Source organism: Metarhizium acridum (genome assembly GCF_019434415.1).
Source record: "Metarhizium acridum strain ARSEF 324 chromosome Unknown scaffold_586, whole genome shotgun sequence".
NCBI lineage: Eukaryota > Fungi > Ascomycota > Sordariomycetes > Hypocreales > Clavicipitaceae > Metarhizium > Metarhizium acridum.
The window spans coordinates 144806-164041 of NW_027094048.1; the positions used below are offsets into that span (position 1 = coordinate 144806).

Genomic DNA, 19236 nt, shown 5'->3' on the forward strand with positions numbered 1-19236 from the left:
CAGCGGCGACAACAGCATGGATGATACGCAAGATCTGGGAAAGCCAGTCAAGCATACCGGGAAGAAGCTGGCACTGTCGAAACACGAAGAAATACTGAGCAATGGCATGATGCAAATTCCTCCGTTGCCTTCCATCCCTGAGACTTCCAAGCAAATTATTGCTCCTAAACGTGTTAGGAAGTTCTTTAATCATATGAAGACTGAAAGCGAAGGCCTCAGAACCGTTAAATCTCTATCTGTTTCCAGGAAATCGGATCATTCTACACTGTTGAATTTGTCGCGGGATCGGAGAAAAGCGTTTCTCAAGTCACAAATATCGGACACGAAACTCAACCACGTTGGAACTTTGCCTTTTTCAAAACTTTCGGAGCAGGACTTAGATGAAACTCAGATTTTGAGCAATGATGGCGCCGACTCGCATTCAGACAATAACTTTGCACTTGATCATCATCATGCCGAGGAGTCTTGTGCTTCTAAGCATAGCGTTTGGGTCGAGCAACCTCGAAATTCACCCATGGAGTATGCGCGGGTGTATCTGGTAAACGAGGCGCAAAGTAAACGAGAAGCTCGAAATTCTGCGCTTCCTTCTCCGATCAAGGAGTGGTTTTGGATGCCTGGCCGGGAAAAGTTCCTGATTATACCCAAGGTTCCACCAGAAACCAGACTTGGCAAGCCAGCAAGCAAGCCAATTGATATCGCATCCGACGAAGGTAAGTCTGCTACGCATACATTTGCCAAACTTTCGCCACCTGCTGCCTGTCCTCGCTTGTCCCTCCATCTTGGAGGCATGAGAACTTTGCAGCTATCCGCCATCAACCTGGCGACTATTACATCTAAGAGTCCAGATTCCGCGATCTCGGCACTCCGGCACACAAAGGACTCCCATACAGAACTGTGTTCACAGTTTCATCATCGTAGAGAGAATGGAATAACTTCCACATCTCAAGCAGATCATAAACCATCATCACCCTCTGCGGACACTGAACGAGCAAGCTTCCGTAATGCGAATGTGTCGCCTTTGCAAGATGCAAATTCACACTCGAACGAAAGTACTGAACTCACGCAAGGCTCTCTTCCAATTTTGTTGCCAAGGACTTACCAACCACCGGTCCATAAATTCCAAAACAAATTAATCTTTCCAAGTCAAACTCCCGACACGCCTCAGCCTCGTTTCTCTTTGTGTGTTAAGATTCCATATTCAGATACTAATTTATCGCCAATATCACGGCTGGTATCAACGAGCGGAGCACAAAATCCGCAAATAGAGAACGCTCTGAGACCGGGAGGAATCCAATCCATGTCTGCCTCAATCATCAGCGAAGCTAGTATGGAAGACATCTCACTGAAGCCAAATGAGGCGCCTAGTTCCGGAATCCTGTTCGGCACACGACGATCCCCTCAGGGGCTGGTTGAGCGAAGAAGCCCAAGGACTAGTTCCCTGGACTGGAAGCGATATACAAGTCCTCAGCGCCACTCGTTTGATGCTAGAATCAACACACCCACTCACTCGCGAACTGTTAGTTCAGGTTCAAGTACCCAGTACGCAAGGGATAGTCTCACGTCGCCGGCCCTATATGCACGATATCTTGAACGTTATCCCTTCACAGAAGCGCGTCACCATTCTTCGTCAACATCTCAGGAGAGACTGACCTCGTCCACCCCCATCCCGGATTCACCTACGTTGGGTCACGAGCATGAAGAGTCGGAGCTATCTGCTGATAGTAGAGATGAAATTCACGAGCAGCAGTCTTTTGATCTCCTCAAGACATACATGCGGAGCAGGGGGAACCGTGCGAAACATTCCAATGACAGAACTGGGCCGTCTACCAGCGCCAATCAACCTACAACCAAGACATTGGATTCTAAACATGGCGGTGTGCACTGGTACAGCTCCAGCTTCGCTTTGAACAAAGCCAAGAGCCACGAGGCGTTCACGTTACTTGCACAGCCATCACCGACCAGCAATCAAAGCATTCATTCCAACCAGCCGCCAGATTTTACCACACTACCCCTAAATTACCCGTTCAGGAAACCCGCCAAAACGTGCGGTTTATCAGATAAATCTACAGCATTAGCTTTACAAATATTCGATACAACGTCACGACTCGCGTCAGTGGCAAACAAACGCGACTCTGTCAGCTCCATCACTCCCCCACCAAACCAATCATGCGACGCGCAAAAGCAATCCTGTGCTGCTAAACCTTCCAGGCTTGGCAGTCTATTCTCCCGGCACATTCGAGGCAGATCATCGGGCAGCAGCACTGCAGAATTCCAAGCCCCCGTCGCAAATGCATCTACTAACGAGAGGGCGCCCCGAGGCCCCAGGAACAGTCGGGATCATGTGGAGTTGTCGGATGAAAGTGGCAGTATTTACTGTCAACCGTCGATGTTGGAGACCCAGGTCCAGAGACAGCATCCGGGAAGCGGCTATTCCATCACGACCAGCACCAACAGCATTTCTGGGATTAGAGGCAAGTTGAAGCTGAAGATGGCGCCGTCTCAGGTGAAGCAGCAACCAGGCCTGTAACTACTGGACAACCAGGCACAGGCACGTCGGCACTGCTATTCAGAGACAAACGTGCACGTCGGTAAGGTACAGACACCCGGACCCCCCACAGCGGATCGATGGCACAGAGATGACGGGAATCTGGAGAGCATGCGGAGTGCGGAATATGAAACTGCATGATGACTTTCTGGATTATCAATGTGTTCAACTGCAAGGTACAATATGGCTGTGGCCATCCATACCGCCACGTGTGGACTGTAGGTACTTGTACTGATATCTTGAGGCAAAAGCAGAAGGTACAACCCCAATGACATGGTGTTGGAGATCACAATGTACGGATGCATGCATGTATGCTTCGAATGCTGGAAAGAACTGGTAGCGAGCCACCTCATTGGGGACGCGGATAGAAGTGGATTTACATGGTTGATGGTGGAGACCACACACACATCATCCTCTTGCGGCCCGTTTGGATCCATGTTCAGGGTCAAGGATTGCTTGTCAGTCTAGAACTTATTAGACCTTTGGGTAAATACAGTATATCTGCGTCAGAAAAGAAGTTTGTTCGCGGAGGGCAGGGTCCTGGGCAATTAAATTAGTAGAGGCACACGACAAAGCATAATGACTCGTCGGCTGAAGTACGAGGCTCCTCCTCTCGCCGGCCGGCAAAAATGGGATCTAAACCTTCAGCTGAGCCACAAGAAACAAAACTCCGATGCGTCGTCGGCATCTCCTGCCTGGCGACGAAGTAGGGCAGTGTCAAGAGAATCAAATACTTTTTGCTACTCCGAGCTTCGTATGTACAATGCCTCCGTTTCCTACTGGCTGTCTAAGCACGTCGCCGACCACATGGACCAGTCGTGTTGGAGCTAGGTAACATTTGAGGCCCGAGTAACAGGGGATAGTCAAGGTTCTTTCTCGAACTGGCATCCCGGAAGAAACATGTATGTGGTTCACCCCTGTCCAGATATCAGACAGTGGTGTGCTCGGCCACCGTCGCAGCAGTACCCGACGATGGGAACGAGGTCCAAAATACCCAGTGGCATGGAGTACATGAGCCTCTGTAGAAGTCACCGGAATTAAGCCGTGGCCGCTTACAAAGGTTCGTCCCCATATTTGTCGGCCTTCAAAAGATGATGACGCAGGCGATCTAGTTCCGACCACTGTCAGCAGAGGCCGTATCCGTCGTGGAAGAGTTGCGCGTTTGGGTGCAAGTCATGGCGACGATGATGTTATTAAAGACGTCCGTCGGCGCCGTTCAAGGGTGGCTGTCCAGTCGCCCACCGCCTTCACCCTGGTTAGCTTGAACTCGTGTATGTACAAACTAGTGAACTCTTTCAGGGCTGCCATGAACTGAGAAGTTGTACTCGAATGGCGAGTGGGTGAGCCGCCCAGAACCCGCGTGATTTTCGGCCACGCCACTCCGTATAGAGAGACGGTGTAAGGGGGGTTCCTGCAATCAATCATTCGAAGCCCCTGTTTGACATCATCGGTACAAGCCACCCGACGGCATATGTTTCGATTAAGGGGAAGAAGAAGAAAAAGTCCAAGATCAATCCCCCTGGCTGAAGTTGCCTGCAACGTCTTTTAAATGGCGGCATGGTAGCTTGCCGCCGTGAGGACAAGCTAGTCCTTTTGACGAGTTTTGTCGTCTTCTTCACCAAACCAGTGCCAACAGCAACGGTGAGGAGGTGGCACACCTGGCTTCCTCTGTCGGTAAACGACGGAGCTATTGTAACAACAGGCAGATGCCACTTAATGCTCAAATGAGACTTTCTCCAGCCCGAGCATGCGTCGAACGAAACGCGCCGAGGATGAAGCGGCATGAGCTACAAGGCGCACCAATACCAGAACGTGATGACCCTCTAGAGGGTGCTTACCATGTTGTCTGTGACTTCAAAAAAGGATGTTGGACCTGTGCCCATCCACCCTTTCGACTTGGTTGTGGCATAGGGTTGAGATGAACTCAAATTCCTCCGGCTCGGCTGCCATGACATGAAGGCTGTGAATAAGCTAGTCTATATGCTCCATCAACTATGTACAAGCAACGGAAGAACTGTAATTGACATCGTGCTTTTCGTGGTATTGTGGTCGCCAATCAAGTATACTGGTATTTTGCGTGTGTCTGAAATTGACGTCGTAGAAATGCCCTCATTAGCAGTGGCAACTCGGCACCAACGGCGTCGTATCGCTGACCTGCCTCGCTGCTTAGCTTTAAAGAGTCAGAACACTCTGGGTGGTGGTGCACCAATAGAGAAACGTTAACAATATGACCACTAAATATACGTCGTCACCAACTCGAATGATAGGCCATCCCACCAAAGCATGTGACTGTATGTAACCTTTTGCCAATATCGTCATAACCACGACGCCACACTTCACCGCACTTTCAGGCCACCTAGACTAAGGACTAGATGATAACCTGCCTGTCCATCGCCAAGGCATACCACACCGTCCAGTGCCCGGATTTCTGACGACTGATTGCAAGATTGTCAGCCTGTGACAGAGGATACGGATGGAACAGGGACGAATGTCAAGTCGTGTTGTGATAGCTCCACTGGCTTGATAATTTGTCAAGGATATTCTTCTGTTACTATCTCTCATTAGAGGCTTCTACTCCAATGATTCTGAACGGATATGCTGACGCAGGGAAAACCTTGTAAATTTGCGCATCCATAACGACATCAGGCGTGCTTTGCATTGGCCCATCTCAGTCCACCCAGGCTTTGCATGCACTCTAAATACTCTCAAACTCGTGGTTGGTGCAGTCGAATGCTGGAGAATCTGCAGGGAACCACTGAAAAGGTGCAATTTGGGTCATTTAATCCCTGTTATGCAGTCTCCGATCACCACATGCACCTGCCGGGGCCGGCAATCTTGTTGAAGTCGATCCTATGTACCAAGTAAGTGAAGCACCATGAATTGTACTGGCATTGTGAGGTCGTGTCGGACCACCGACATCACAATTGACTGGACGAGCTGTCATTTAAGGGGTCGGCGACACGTGTGGCCGTTATTCATCAAGAATCACAGGCAGCCTGAATACCCGGGTAGCTAGCTGCCCTGTCAGAGTGTTCAACCCTACTAGTAGTACCCGTATAGTCCATGTCCCTACCAAAATACAGAAGTCGGCGTTCAACCAGCCAGGGACACAGCAGTCTGTGCCATTTGCGAGGAGACGACACAAAAAGGCAATAGTAGCACACGCCAAGCGGGCTCGACGCGGGACGGCACGACCGAGTAATAGTGGGCAGCTTGAGCCTCGTTCCCGGCCTCAACTCTAAAATCGGCTTCTCCGGCAACTTATACACAATGCATGGAGTCGACCCAGTACATTGAGGGCATATTCATTGCTCGAAAAGGAGAGAAAACTTGCTCATGTCGCATTGTATGTTGGAATGAAGTAATGGGAGACACATTCTGTCGCTTTGGCTTGTACAGAACAAAAAACCGTTGGTCCAGTCATGGTCGTTGGTCAAGAGCATGTGGCATTAGCCAACTTGCGATAGTGTCCTGGCTCCGTTGCTGAGAAGTTGGTAGATTGGCGAATATATGTTGTCTTACTCGGAGCAAACGGGCAGACAACACAAGCAGGCCCAAAAGTTAGTCGGCGCAGTTCGTGATGGTTCCCGGTTACGTTGGTTGATAGATAGGCGCACCACCGCAGAAGACTCTGGCGGGCAGCGTCGCACTGACCATCGACTATTTGTAGATGACTGGCAGAATTGATTGGTGGATCTCAATGTCAGTGCCTCAAGTATCTCGAAGTACCCGTCATCTGTCACCTTTTCCTTTCCAACCTGAGCTCAACATCCCGGACCGCTAAACCCAGAGTAGCTTGGGGGCGGGATTGCGTTATTTGCATTTGAAATTGGTGGGGTTTTGCTTTGGTTCGGTGTTGAACACTCTCTGAGCCCTCGGGCTATTGTTCCGTACCGTGCCGTACTATATTGGAGTCGAGCTCGAGATTGTTCAGACGGGTACTCGGTTAGAACCCACAGGGTATTTCTAGCGCAGCACCGTCGTTGTTTTTGTCCGTCCAGTATACACACAATGGTATGTGGTCCATTCCGAGGAGCTGTTGGGGCAGTTGTCGCCTGCTCTCCGTGGCCATGTAACGAATTTGCCTCCTTCTCGAGGATGTCTTTATGCCCTTCTGTCTACAGGCAGGCAGCTGTTTACATGGGTGTGTGTTTGCACAGACGAGCGTAGGTCTTTGTATCTGCACATCAAATCTCGGGGCATTTACCTTGCATACTCGGTCGGGATGCAATAAAAGCCCAGCCGTGAGGGGTTGTTTGGTTGGCCTCATCAGTGAACCGCTATTGCCCGAATGGGAAACCCGATGTCAGTGTGTCTGGTAGTACGACAGGCTGGTTGTTCACGCGGAATCTGGGATAAAGCCTCCGCACCAAGCGTGTCTCACTCTGAGCAGTGGCCAAGGAGCAGAAATCTACCAGACAGTTTCCAGCTTTTGGCACAACGAAATGCTAATATAAAGCAGTGGCTTCCAATAGCTCTGTGCTTTCGTTTCCAGGGCCAACTCGTTGACATCTCGCTTGCGCGTCAGCCGAGTTCGTGGTATCCAGAAGGAATCGGGGCCGCGATGCTGTTATCATGACAGTCACAGACTCGCAGGCAGGGTCTGGCCCTCACTGTTTTCGGTGGGGGTTGCAATTGACGGATGAGACGAAGACGCTGATTGAACTACTAGACTAAACTGAGTGGCTAAGTTATCTGGTGTACAGGGGTGGTGACTCGGCCAACCCCAATGATATGTCTCTCGTCACCGACATTGTCGAACACATTGGGTCGAGCCGGTGATCCTTTGTGCCTCAGATTGCCGACAATGGTACGCCAAAGTCAATGGTACTTAGTCCATGTTGCCCGTCAAGGAAACGAAAAGTCATCCACCGATGCGATAATGCCGAATCGTCTGGGAGGGCAGAGAAGGCGAACCTACATGCCCATCCAGCCTCTGACCAGACACCATGTAAGGCCAAGCTCTTTGAGGAAGCCAGAGAATCCCAGTATCAACTGTTGCAGTTGTGGACATTGTAACACTGATGTCAGTCAGTCTACTTGTTAATAGTTGACCCATGACCATTTTGCTAGGGATCGGACATCCTGTCTATCATCAGACCCAAGCCAACGTATTGCAGTACGTATATCGCGGATTACTGCCGTGATATGCGTGAAACTCCGTTGCCTTGTTTGATCAAAGCTTGACCAAACTCCTTTTGCTCCAGCTTCCGTCAATGCATCAATGTGGTCTGAATTTGGGTATTTTGTGTATTCTGGCGGCGGAACAAGATGCAATTTCCCGAGACGGCACATCGACTGTCAGGTGCGTTAAGGATCAGGATCACTCAGAAACAGATATGGCGCAATGTGTAGTACCGTCGCAGCTGAATATCGCACATGGTGAAGAAAAGAATTTTCAACAGAAAGAATCCAAAAATGTGTGGTAGCCATGAGAATGAAACGACATGGATAGTTGAGCAGGGAAGGCACGACGGTGTTCGGCGGGGTGGGGAACCATGACCTCGTCTGCATCGATAATTTCTACTCACCATCAAGCCTCCCAACCTCCTCCCCTGCTCGTCCACCCAAATTTGCCCGCCACGTTCGCTTCATTCATGCAAAACTGCTGCTGATACTTCGCCGAGTCAGTGGCGAGGTCAAACATTGTCATCACCTTATACTCCATATTCTCATCCAGACGACACGGAGTATACTGTTGGGCAACTCAGCCCAGCCTCAACCAGCACCACGTACTCCGTACAGGAAAGGAGACTGATTCCGAAGACCGCACAGCTTCCATATACCGAGTTGAGTCCAAGACCAACAAGAGCCTGATTGAGACCTATGCCAGTTGGTTGTTGCTGCTACGTACGACGCACGGAGTATTGTAGGTCCAGTACGGAGTACGGTGAAGGGGCTTAGTACTCTGCTGGATGGCTTACTTTTGGAGTAACAAGGAGGTTTCCGACACCTAGAAGCGCATTCAGACAATTAAAGCCATGAATCGATGCACAACAGTCGGTAAATCCACACCATTCCTGCGTCCACGGCATAGGCTTCTCTTGTCGCCAAGCCATGATATCATGATACAGGACACTATATACAACAATGAAGGCAGCCACAGCATGTCGGCCCACCTTAGGTCCCCTAATCCAAGCATGCCCGGTGTGGCTGACAAGTAGTTATAGTTCATACTTTGGTCTACGAACATTTGCTTGTTTGAAGTCCACCGAGTGCCTCGGGTCAAGTAATCAGGGCCGCCTGTAAGGAGCTGACGCTGCACGTGGCAGCTTCACTCTTTCTCAGAATCTGTGACGTTGTCCTCCATTCCAAAAGTAGACAGGTTGGGAGGCTTGTGTCTCCATGGTCTGTCGGCTCACCACCTTGTTCTTGTCAGTTATCATCAGCAACTTCTCGGACCCTCGCCAGACCTCCGGGTTGGGCCTCCTGGGGCTGGAAACTGAAGCCGTGATTGATTGGTCAAGGCCCGTGCCAACGCCCGTTGTTGGTTCAGAGAATCTTGAACAAGGATCATCCAAACCTTTCACACCGTCAGGTACCTCAATGTACCTCAGCGAGTTATGGAAAGGATTCAAGTTGCGCTAGGAAGCAAATCGTCGCTGTGGCTTTTGCGGTGGAGATGGTCGGCCCTGTCCAGATACCACCAGGTCTTCCAACACCACGAACAAATGACTAGGCCTCCGTGTTTTGTCCCCACGGTTGCATCCACGGTAGCAACCACGCACATCGGTCTTGTATCGTTTTACGAAAATGTCTTGGCAGACAGTCATTGCTGGATCATTTACTCCCTGAAGCCACCACCAATCTCACCCTGCGTCTTGGACTGGGTTTCCGAGCGCAGAATACCACGGATTGGAGCATGAGAGCTAAGGTGGATGTGGGGGATCACACACCTGGTGGACAACACTCACGGGGATCTGACATGATCAAATTGCAGAAGCATGGGGACTCCTGGAACCTCCTCTGCATAGTCTGTTCCCAGAACTGGCCCTCATGTTGCCTGACAAATAAGACCTGACCACCACCAAGCTCAACCCCTCCAAGCTTTCCCTCCATGCCATTTCCTCCCTCGCGGGTGATCACCACTCACATCACCTGTCTCTGCCTGCAACAGCTTCAGTCAGCAGCCGGTGCTGGCTTGTCTGCCAGCTTAGCCAACCTCGGGCGCACGCCAGACTGCGTTCCTTGTTCAGGATACACAGCTAGCAAAAACCACGTGAAATCCTCCACATATTATTCTCCCGCTTTCAAGTAGCAATATATCTCCACAGGCGTTTCGGTCGCTTGACATTGGAAAGCTGTACAAACCACTACTTATAACAGTCTACTTTTCATAGTACACAGCTTGGAAACAAGATTCGTTGTACACGTTACCAGTTGGCATGTCATCGCTATTGATGAGCAATGGAAAAACACTTGACTCTAGTGACGGACGGGGAGACACTATGGGCAAGCGATAGAGGTATGTCATCCGATGATGGCGCATGGGAGGGAGTGGTTTTACCATCCCCTTCACCAACAGAAGCAGCTTGGAAAGGCGCTCCCTTGCCAAGGCCAGTTCAGACTGGGCAGCTTTCGCCGGTGAGCTCGGGGATCGACACCAGCTTGGACAGTTCATCGGTTCCAACAACCGCGCATTCAGCATCCTCGTCATGCACCGACTCTTGGAGTATAGGATATGTGGACCAAGATGAAGGAGATAATGAAGTGTCTTGGGAGACCTGGGAGCACGCTCAGGATGAAGTCATGACGGCCCCGAAACTGGAACCAAACGACGACGATATCAAATTAGGGGACGTGACAGTAGCTCCGTTGACGCCAATGCAACAAATCGCAGCGCAGCATAACTCGGAAATCAAGCAAAAGCGACCACGCGGCAGGCCGAGAAAACATCCCCAACCACAGGCTGTAAATGTGAACAAAGTCACAAAGGGGCGGTCCAAGACAGGATGCATCACTTGCAGGAAGAGAAAGAAGAAATGCGATGAGGCCAAACCGCGATGTAAGGCGCTATTGGCTTGCTCTCGTTGTTTTTTTACTCTAAGCATACGGCCCTGCTAACTTGCCTGGCTTTCTCGTAGGCATGAATTGTGAGAAGAACGCAGTAGTCTGTGAGGGGTATCACGAAAAACAGATATGGAAGAGCGGTAAAGAAAAAGCTGAAGAAGGTAAATCACGAAACGAGACGGATAAAGAACGCCCCTTTGACGACTTCTCCAAGCTAATGCCATTGCCAGAGCGTATGCGACAGGAGTGCCAGCCTGTTATCACAATGCAGCCAATTTTTCATGGGGTAGAGACAACAGAGGACATGATATTTTGGAAACATTATATCAACCATCTCAGCAACGTACTGACAGTTGAAGGCGAGGCCAAAAACGCCTTCAAAGATATTATCCTGCCACTTGCAAATCAGCATCAGGGGTTGATGCACTCCATTCTTGCTGTAAGCAGCAAACACGTCGACCTAGACTCGCCATACGGAGCAAAAATACTGCAAGATCATCCTGCCGTAACCCCAGAGTCTTTACAGCAAAGAGGCGACTATCACCACGATGAGGCATTGAGGAGACTTTACAAAGACATGGAGAACCCTGTACCCAAGGAGGACCCAGCACATGACACCGTGCTTGCCGCCCGATACGGACAAATACTCTGTCTGCTCCTTCAGACGAGAGCTGAAGGAAATCCTAGAGGCGAGCATCGGGTCCATCTGCAAGCATATCAGACCCTCATCCAACACTCACCGCCAGAAAACAACACATTTCATACGTTTATAACCGAGTTCTTCCAGTATCACATATATGCTGACGACCTTTTATGGCATTCCGGAGCCAACTCAAGTCGCCTGTCTACAGACTCCTTAGGGCCTCCATCCCAGATTCATCCACCTCGACTGATTGGGGTTGGGGACGGGCTATTCCGATATCTTTCACAAATCACTACGCTGCGGAATGTGATCCGAGCAAACGTAGCCGCGTCAGTAGACCCTGTTGTCGACTACACTAGCTTGTATCGTGCGGCCGAGATTGACGCGGCCATCAGAGAGTGGGTTCCTCGATGGCCACTTGGAGACAGTCGCCATAGAGTTGGACCGCTGTACAAGCAAATGATGTGGGTGTATCTCTTCCGGACAATATATCCGCCATCAACAACACCATCAAGACGTTCTACGTTTATGACATTGCCTGTCACTCCACCGCAGCACAACACGGGCCACTTGCAACGACGAGCCTCAATGGTGGCCAGCGTTGGCTCTTCGATATCTTCGTCAGCGATATTGTCTAACCTGACATCACCGACAGGATCCCATACAGCACAAAGTTGCCCATCCTCACGGAACCCCTCACGTACCAGCTCAATGCATGAGCAGGATACAATTCCACTCATCGGTGAAGAGTGCCAAGAGGGTCACAAACAATCGTCCCCTCCACCAGCAAGAAGACCAGCGCAGGATGATCGCCGGATTACTTTAGCCGTGGAAGAATCCCTAGCCATCCTCGAGTCCTTCAAGCCGTGTGATCCAGCTCAGACACTTCTATTAATACCTTGCACTGTGATTGGCACTGCTTGCTTCGACACCACCCAACGCAGCCGAATTCGAACGGCCATCAGAGTTATTCGTGGATACACAGGATTACGAAGCTCTGATCGCGTGATAGAGCTGCTAGAAGAAGTCTGGTCTCTGATGGATCAAGGTGACTGGATGTCCGTGTGGGATTGGCAATTCGTTGCAAAGCGACTTGGGCTAGATTTCCCCTGTGCCTGACGACAGACTTTGAGATGATTGATTCATTTCACCGTACCACTCAAATTTACGAACGCGGGAGTGATTTTGACTGCTGACGTGGCAATATATGCATGAGTATAACGTACAGTCACATGGGCCTTATGTCAGGTATTTGCTTCAAGCATGCCTGAAGCACTTTTGGGCCATTGCATCTGATTCTATCATCTGTATTTCTGCCTTTTCTTTTCTGATAAGCTTTCTTTCTTATTTCGGCGCCGAGTTACAATATCCTGGAACTTCTGGCATGAATCCATGGAGTCCTCGCCGTCGACAGGTACTCATTTATACGTTTACATACGCACATGCGTACAACATCTGGGCTGGGTGGCTATGTGAGGCAACCCAAATTTCATCCAGAAGGAAAGATCTCTGTTTTCACAAACATCTCTCTTTTTTTTTCGGGCTTTGATTTTTCGGCGGGTTGGCGATTGTCACCGGCGACGAGCGGCGGGAGGCATTTGCATTCACATTGAAGCGAACTCATATAGGTAGCAGGCACTAGCGGTTTCCATATGCTGGTGACGCTGACCTGGGGGCATTTGAACCATATTGTTCAGGGCTGGCGTTGTGATTTGTTTTTTACTAGCGGCTGGTTGGCATGCGATGCAGGGCGTCTGTCTATACCGATATATTCTAAACTCATTTGGGCAGCACAAGCAGTTCACGCGGTCACTGCTCTTTCACTTATTCTTTTTTTTATTTATTTTTTTTTCTCTTTTTCTTTTTGCCTGCCGGGGTGGCCAGATGTCTCGGTCTTTTGTTTCCTCCTCTATTCATCCCGCTACTGCCACCCCTCGTTACCCGGATCAAACTTTTATACCACAGACTCAAGGGCGGCAGGCGCTGCATCTCGTGCTTTCAACGATCTTCTTTCTTAATGAATGAAACAAATTTTTAACGGCCTCAATTCCAAGTATTTCTCACGTGATTGTTAAAATATACGGAAGACTGATCCAAAGTCTTATTATTTCTGTTCCTCAGCCTCTTCTTCGGCATCATTCTCCTCCACAATCAGTCCACCTCCAAACTCACTCGTAAATATGTCAGCCATTCTCCGGTCCTTGATCGCAAACACAACCTCCAAACCATCCCACCCCTCTCCGTCATCTTTCTCCTTCCCTTTTCTTCCACACAAGACCTTCTTCCAGGCTCTCGCGATTTCTCTCACTGGATTCCCATACGCACCGCATCCCCAAGCCCCCAGTACGAGCCTGTCAACTCCCCTCCCCTTGACCATCCTCATCACAGCTCTCATCTTCTTGAGGACTATTTCCTTATCCTTGTCTTCCACGTACGCATCCCCCTCCACATCCGGCATCCGCAACATGGCCGCTGTGACCACATCCACGAAAAACCTCTTCGAAACCGGGAGATCATGGCCCTGTGCATCCCAGCTCTTGACAACGAGTACATCAGGCGTATACACGCCTCCTACATCGGGGAGACGGTAGAAATCCTCCCGCAGAGAAGGATGCAGCGTCGTACGCCCGCAGAGGTATTCCTCTTGCGACGTGGCACCGGTCAAAATGCCACCGCCAGGGCGTAAGGGACTGGCCATGTTGAGGACGGCCACGCGGGGCATAAGCCGAGATGCTGCTTCGAGGGTATCTGTGACCCGGAGGGTGATGCGGACAGCCCGAGTCGGCGGCTCGGGTCCGGCATCCTTTGATGAAGTCTTTTCCGAAGGACCGTCACGTTGGATAGCTTCTTCTGAGGAGGAGGTTTTGCACTTGGGAGGATCGACGACGAGACAGGCTGCTTCTACTCCTCTTCTCGCGCGGGCATTGGACTTGAGGACTCGGGGAACAGTCTTGTTGAGAAACGCCTTTGCCTTCTTTGCGCGAGCGTCCCTTCTGGCTCGCGCGATCCGAGGCGGAACCGGCATTTTTCCCGTCTTGCGTAGTCGACATGCCGGGTTCCTCCCGAATCAAGCTGGCCTAGATGAGGTGGTGTTTACCTACCGACGACAGCCAGCCTGGGCCGGGTACCCTGACGGTCAGGACAACCACAATCAGACACCCTTCGGCCAATGGCGTGCTTCGAATGAAAGTATCCCAAGAACCTTGGTGGACAAAACAACCGATCATGGTGATGATCGGACATGACGTGACGGGTATAAAAGTAAATCAGCCAAGGGGACTCCTGCGGCGACGACGGAAGTGTACTTTGCCCCGCATCACCAAATCGGTCTGGCTGGCGCCGGGTTCAGCCGCCTTGTCTGCTTATCAGATTTGAAGGCCTATTGAACAATACTCTGCTAAACTCACACACAAGCAAAATACAGGATAATTCCAATATATTTCCATCAGGCCGTTGCATATGCGCCGGGAATACCAAACAAACATTCGCTAGTACTGAACCAAGTCACGAACCATAATACGACTGACTGACTCCCTTGAGCTGTCATGGGCTTCTTCTCATCAGTCGGTAGTGACACAACTCTGCCTTCCAAGACCTGGATGGATGCCAACTGTGCTCGAGGAAAAAAAAGGAAAAAAAAAATCCACACTTCAATCGTCTCGCCTATCTCCTTCAAAGTAGAATCTACCAAGAGGCTGCCCTCCCACCCCCGGGCTCCCAAGACCGGATGGACCTGCTCTAGCCTCACCCCTATCCAGCTGCTGAACAATTCTCTCTGCAGTCTCCCTGTTAGGGTGTCTCCCTGTAGGCAGAGGCCCACGGAAAGTAGTATCCACAAAGTTGTCTTGTTCCGTGAGCATCCCGTGGTGTGGAGCATCAGCAGCAACTCCATCCATCATCCGAGCATCTCGTCTTTCCTGGATGGCAGAGGCGCTCATGGGTGTATCGCCTCCGCTCATCAGGGTATCTCTGTCCCTGCGATAGTCGCTCATTCCCGAGTTTGTTCGCTCCAGGTTCCAGGCTTGGTGTGCTGCAGATGCGCTTGGGGGAGCGCGACGATGGTAAATGGGGCCAGAGACGGTGCTGCCTGCGCCCTCCCCAAATCCCACAAGCGACGCGGACCCATCGTCACTCATCCTATCCTCGTAACCACCAACAGATCGAGTCGCCATCGTATCCATGTCTTCGTCCATGGCATCGGGTTCGGCGCCCATGCTGGCTACCGAGTCGGCTTCCCGGTAGTTGGTGTCGGTGCTAAACATATCCTCGTCGCGCTCGCCGGCAGTCGTCCGGGTATCATCGCCAACGTGGCTCTCTGTGGCGCTCGCTGAGCCAACCGTGCTCATCTTGGTGACTGCCACGGGCTGGCCATTGCTATCAAAGTATGAGGGAGTCAAGTTGTGTGTGGTCGGGAAGTTTGGCGGAAAGCCTCCCCCGGTTGTCGACGTGGGAGTGGTTTGAGGAGAGATGGAAGATGCTCTTCCTCTTGCTCCTCCCCCTCCTCCCCCTCCTCCTCCTCCTCCTCCTTCCCCGGAAGCCACAGGGCCGGGGCGAAGTGTCGATACTCGCTCAAGTCCAGCCAAGCGCGATATCCGATCGGCTCGTTCAGCCTCGAGGCTGGTGGTGGACGGATTATGCTGATGCCCGCGGCCAAGAGGGCCAGAAGCAAAGTGGCCTCGATGGCCGTCTTTTATGGCAGTCGTAGACAGCGCGGATAGTGACGTCGTCGTGCTGGTGGGTGTCCCTCTACACCGCAGTGGACTGTTAGCCAACTCTGAACGGATCGCGACAAAGCGGAGCTAAGAAATGCGACATTGATGGTGGACTGCAAAATGGGCTGCATACGGCATCTCAGATGGTGTTTCGGGATTCGACCCCGGCGGGGGGAGATTGATGAGAGTCGGGTGAGAGCCTTGCGACATGGTGGTGTATGATGCTGGACGGAAAAGTATATGTTGACCAAGTTGCAGGATGTCTGCAGAGGCCGGGGAGACGGGAGACGAAGAGCCTTCGGCAGCGGGTGCTGCGCCGTCCGTCCCAAGGACGCTGCGATGGTTACGCGGTCGCGTCGACAATGGCGCGGTAGTCGTCGATTAACGCGAGGTAGCCAGGTCAATGGTTCGGCTAATCGTGGTTGAGCGATGATGGATTCAATCCTGTGCGCCTAGTAGCCGTGAGCTGGTGGAATATGAAGGAGGAGACCCGCTTCCGAGTTGTTCAGTCGAGCGCATTCTACGGAGGACAGTTGCGGCGTTTCAGACTGCAGGGTCTTGGACCAGTTATGAACGACTTGTGAAGAGCAAGACGACCATGAGCAGGTGTGACTGGCTGCCTGGCCTGGCTTGTATTACGACTTGGCGTGGATGCATTGGACCAGTCAGTCCACCAGTCCAACCAGTCCAGCATCGCGCCTTGCACAAGCGCTCCATCCAACGTCATGCCTTCACTGAGCAGAGAGCACAGAGCAGAGTACTACTAACACACACTCAAGGCAGGTGCCCACTCAACTGTAAATTGCCATATTCCTCGTGAGTCCCCACTGAGCAGCCCGGAAAGCTGCCAGCCCACCCAGCCAAATCGCGGGGCAGGAGGGGCGAGCCAGGCCAATGACGTAGGCAGTTGGCACATTGATTGGCTGGGGTCACCTTTTTCCAGCAGCTTTAGAGGCAAGAGCAGCTGCATCGTACGGAGTACTGCCTGCCCATAGCCAGGAGTCACCCTACTACCCTAGAGCATCCGACCCCGTCAACCATCTGTCAATAGGTTTTCGTTTACCGAGCATAATGGCCGGTTTTCGATATTGGGTATCCTGCCTCTTCTATTCATTTGTCACCGTTGCTCTACTTAGCAGCTACATGCATCGACTGTGTTTCATGCAGTGCAACCTGGACACCGCCTGCGCTTTCCGTGAAGATCTTGACTCTCTCAACAAACTCCATACACGGATCGCGGTTTTCCACCTCCGCAAACTCTTGTGCTAGTCTAACTAACAAGTAAACGGATTGTGTCATGGCTTGTTGCTGTGCCGGACATATCCTTGGGCCGCCCGAAAATGGCACAAATTCCCATTTCGGTGCCCTACCATCAAATCGACTCGGCCGGAAAACATCGGCGTCATTACCCCAGATTTCTGAATCATGAAGATGGGCGTAAAGATCAAGCGAAACCACAGCGCCCTTTGGTACAAACACTGGGCTGCAGCCTTCCGGTCCTCCGCCCCTGGGGAGAACTGTGTCCCGAATCGCCGTACGGCTCAATCGACCGGATGATCCATGCAGTCGCAAGGCTTCAAGCACGGTGTATCGGAAGCGGGAGAGCGATCTCAGAAGCTCAAAGCTTAGATTTTGGTCGCCTAGGGCAATCGCCTGCTTTCGAAGCTCCGTCCAGAGATCTGGGTTACGAGCAAGATGAAAGAGGGTATTGGAGACCACAACTGCGGTGCTCTCGAACGCCGGTAAGAAAATGTTCATCATCTCGTATCTTAGAGTCATTGGGTCCCGGATCTGCTTTGCCATCTCATCAAGAAGCACGTATCGCGGATTCGACTGACCAATCCTTTTCTTCTCGTCTAGCGTGTTCGGCTGGGAGGCCGCTGCTAGTGCACGAGAGACTTGACGGTCCACAAAAGCATGGATCTTGTCGATATTCTCATCGACTGTGTCATTGAATAGAGACCCGAGGGCCGCAAAGGCATGTCGGCGTCTGGTCGTACCTATCAGCGCCTGAGAGAAGGCTTCCATTAAGTCATCCCCTTGGGTAGCATTTCGATCTAGTGAATTGAAAGACTCCCCAAAAATAAACTCCGTCCCGCTATCTAGAAACTAAGAGGCAATCAGCGCACTCATCCACAGTTATAGCGACAGGTTGTCAGACCGTCAAAGAGAAAGATCCGAGCTTGGAAACCCATAGAAGTACTCACCAGCCTGCAGAAAAGGGGCCTCAAATCGACAGTGCTTCCATCGCGGGGAATCGAGGAAAGCATGCGGTCAACATGTTTCTTGAAGCGATCAACATCGCTCAGTTCTGCGCGCAAGAACAACGGTTTGAGTGCATCTCGTGAATGTTTCCAATCCGGTCCATCCTTGGTAAATATGCCATAGCCGACTAGTCTTAGAATGGGTGTGATCCGAACAGTTTGTTTATCATAATCTTCGAAGTTGGCAGCAAGCATGGCTCGAAAGTTGTGCGAGTCCATAGTGGCAATTGTCTTCCCAGCTGGGGACCGTTCTTCAATTGTTCGACCATACTGAGCAAACTTTTCTTGGTAAAACTGGTTGTATTTGCCTGACAAGAGGGCCTCGAACTTCTTGCGTTGTAGGTCTTTACCTGACGGGTCTAATATCCACGGAAGGCGATGCGGATATTTGTTTGCTGCCTCACAACCGAGCTGTCGGGCTCTCTGATACTGACGCCATTTCAGAAAGACCCTGTAACCGACGAAAATTGCGGCAAGCCAGAAAGAGGCCACGACCGAGTGGACGAGATGCATTTCCCTTCACTGGCTCTAGGCATCAGCTGCAAGGAAGTAGTGACTCGATTGGAAAAGGGGGTCAGGAAGACGAAGGTCCCACGGCACTGGACCTGAATTGCGACGAAGAGATACTATTCAAATACCTCTGTTGCTGCTGGTGCCCAACATATCCAATGATTCGCCTACGTGCATCTAAAGTCGTATTTTAGCCAAGGGGTGAACCGAATCCGGTGGAAACCGATGGTCTACGTATGCAGCAGTGGCTCGAAACCAATCATCCACGCGTGTCAGCCGCTTTACAGAAGTTCCTTTGACCCGTACGGGAAATCCGGGCCGCGCGTGTAATATGCGGTCATCTCAGGCCATCGGGGCTGAAGAGATTTGACTTGCACCGCGTTCTAGCCAGTTCAGCAAGGCCGTACGGTCAGGTGAACGACACAGACCATGAAGTGATCCTTCAAATGACATTTTCAGATCAGCCACTTGGATACGTTTGATACTGGCAGTTGAAAATTTTCCCTCCCTTTTCCACCGCAGGAGAAGCTAGTCATTCCGAGACTCGCGATC

At 51.3% G+C, this 19236-nt stretch overlaps 5 protein-coding genes across 5 annotated transcripts; 2 read left to right on the plus strand and 3 right to left on the minus strand.

Annotated features, from left to right (window-relative positions):
* Positions 1 to 16: 16 nt before the first annotated feature.
* Positions 17 to 2527, plus strand: J3458_021685 (uncharacterized protein; the record flags this gene model as incomplete). Its single annotated transcript, XM_066122691.1, has 2 exons — positions 17 to 1049; positions 1203 to 2527. The coding sequence occupies 2 exons, from the start codon at positions 17 to 19 to the stop codon at positions 2525 to 2527; spliced, it is 2358 nt and encodes a 785-aa protein (XP_065972253.1).
* Positions 2528 to 9287: 6760 nt separating this feature from the next.
* On the plus strand, positions 9288 to 13241 carry J3458_021686 (uncharacterized protein). Its single transcript, XM_007809647.2, has one exon. It carries the CDS (start codon positions 10632 to 10634, stop codon positions 12315 to 12317), a length of 1686 nt encoding a protein of 561 aa, XP_007807838.2. The 5' UTR covers positions 9288 to 10631; the 3' UTR covers positions 12318 to 13241.
* Positions 13242 to 13302: 61 nt separating this feature from the next.
* On the minus strand, positions 13303 to 14223 carry J3458_021687 (uncharacterized protein; the record flags this gene model as incomplete). The annotated part of the gene is made up of 1 exon (XM_007809646.1): positions 13303 to 14223. The coding sequence occupies one exon, from the start codon at positions 14221 to 14223 to the stop codon at positions 13303 to 13305; it is 921 nt and encodes a 306-aa protein (XP_007807837.1).
* A 625-nt stretch (positions 14224 to 14848) lies between these two features.
* J3458_021688 (uncharacterized protein) lies at positions 14849 to 16120 on the minus strand (the record flags this gene model as incomplete). Its single annotated transcript, XM_007809645.2, has 2 exons — positions 14849 to 15944; positions 16044 to 16120. The coding sequence occupies 2 exons, from the start codon at positions 16118 to 16120 to the stop codon at positions 14849 to 14851; spliced, it is 1173 nt and encodes a 390-aa protein (XP_007807836.2).
* Positions 16121 to 17038: 918 nt separating this feature from the next.
* Positions 17039 to 18687, minus strand: J3458_021689 (uncharacterized protein; the record flags this gene model as incomplete). The annotated part of the gene is made up of 2 exons (XM_007809644.2): positions 17039 to 18019; positions 18118 to 18687. 2 exons carry the CDS (start codon positions 18685 to 18687, stop codon positions 17039 to 17041), a joined length of 1551 nt encoding a protein of 516 aa, XP_007807835.2.
* Positions 18688 to 19236: the final 549 nt, after the last annotated feature.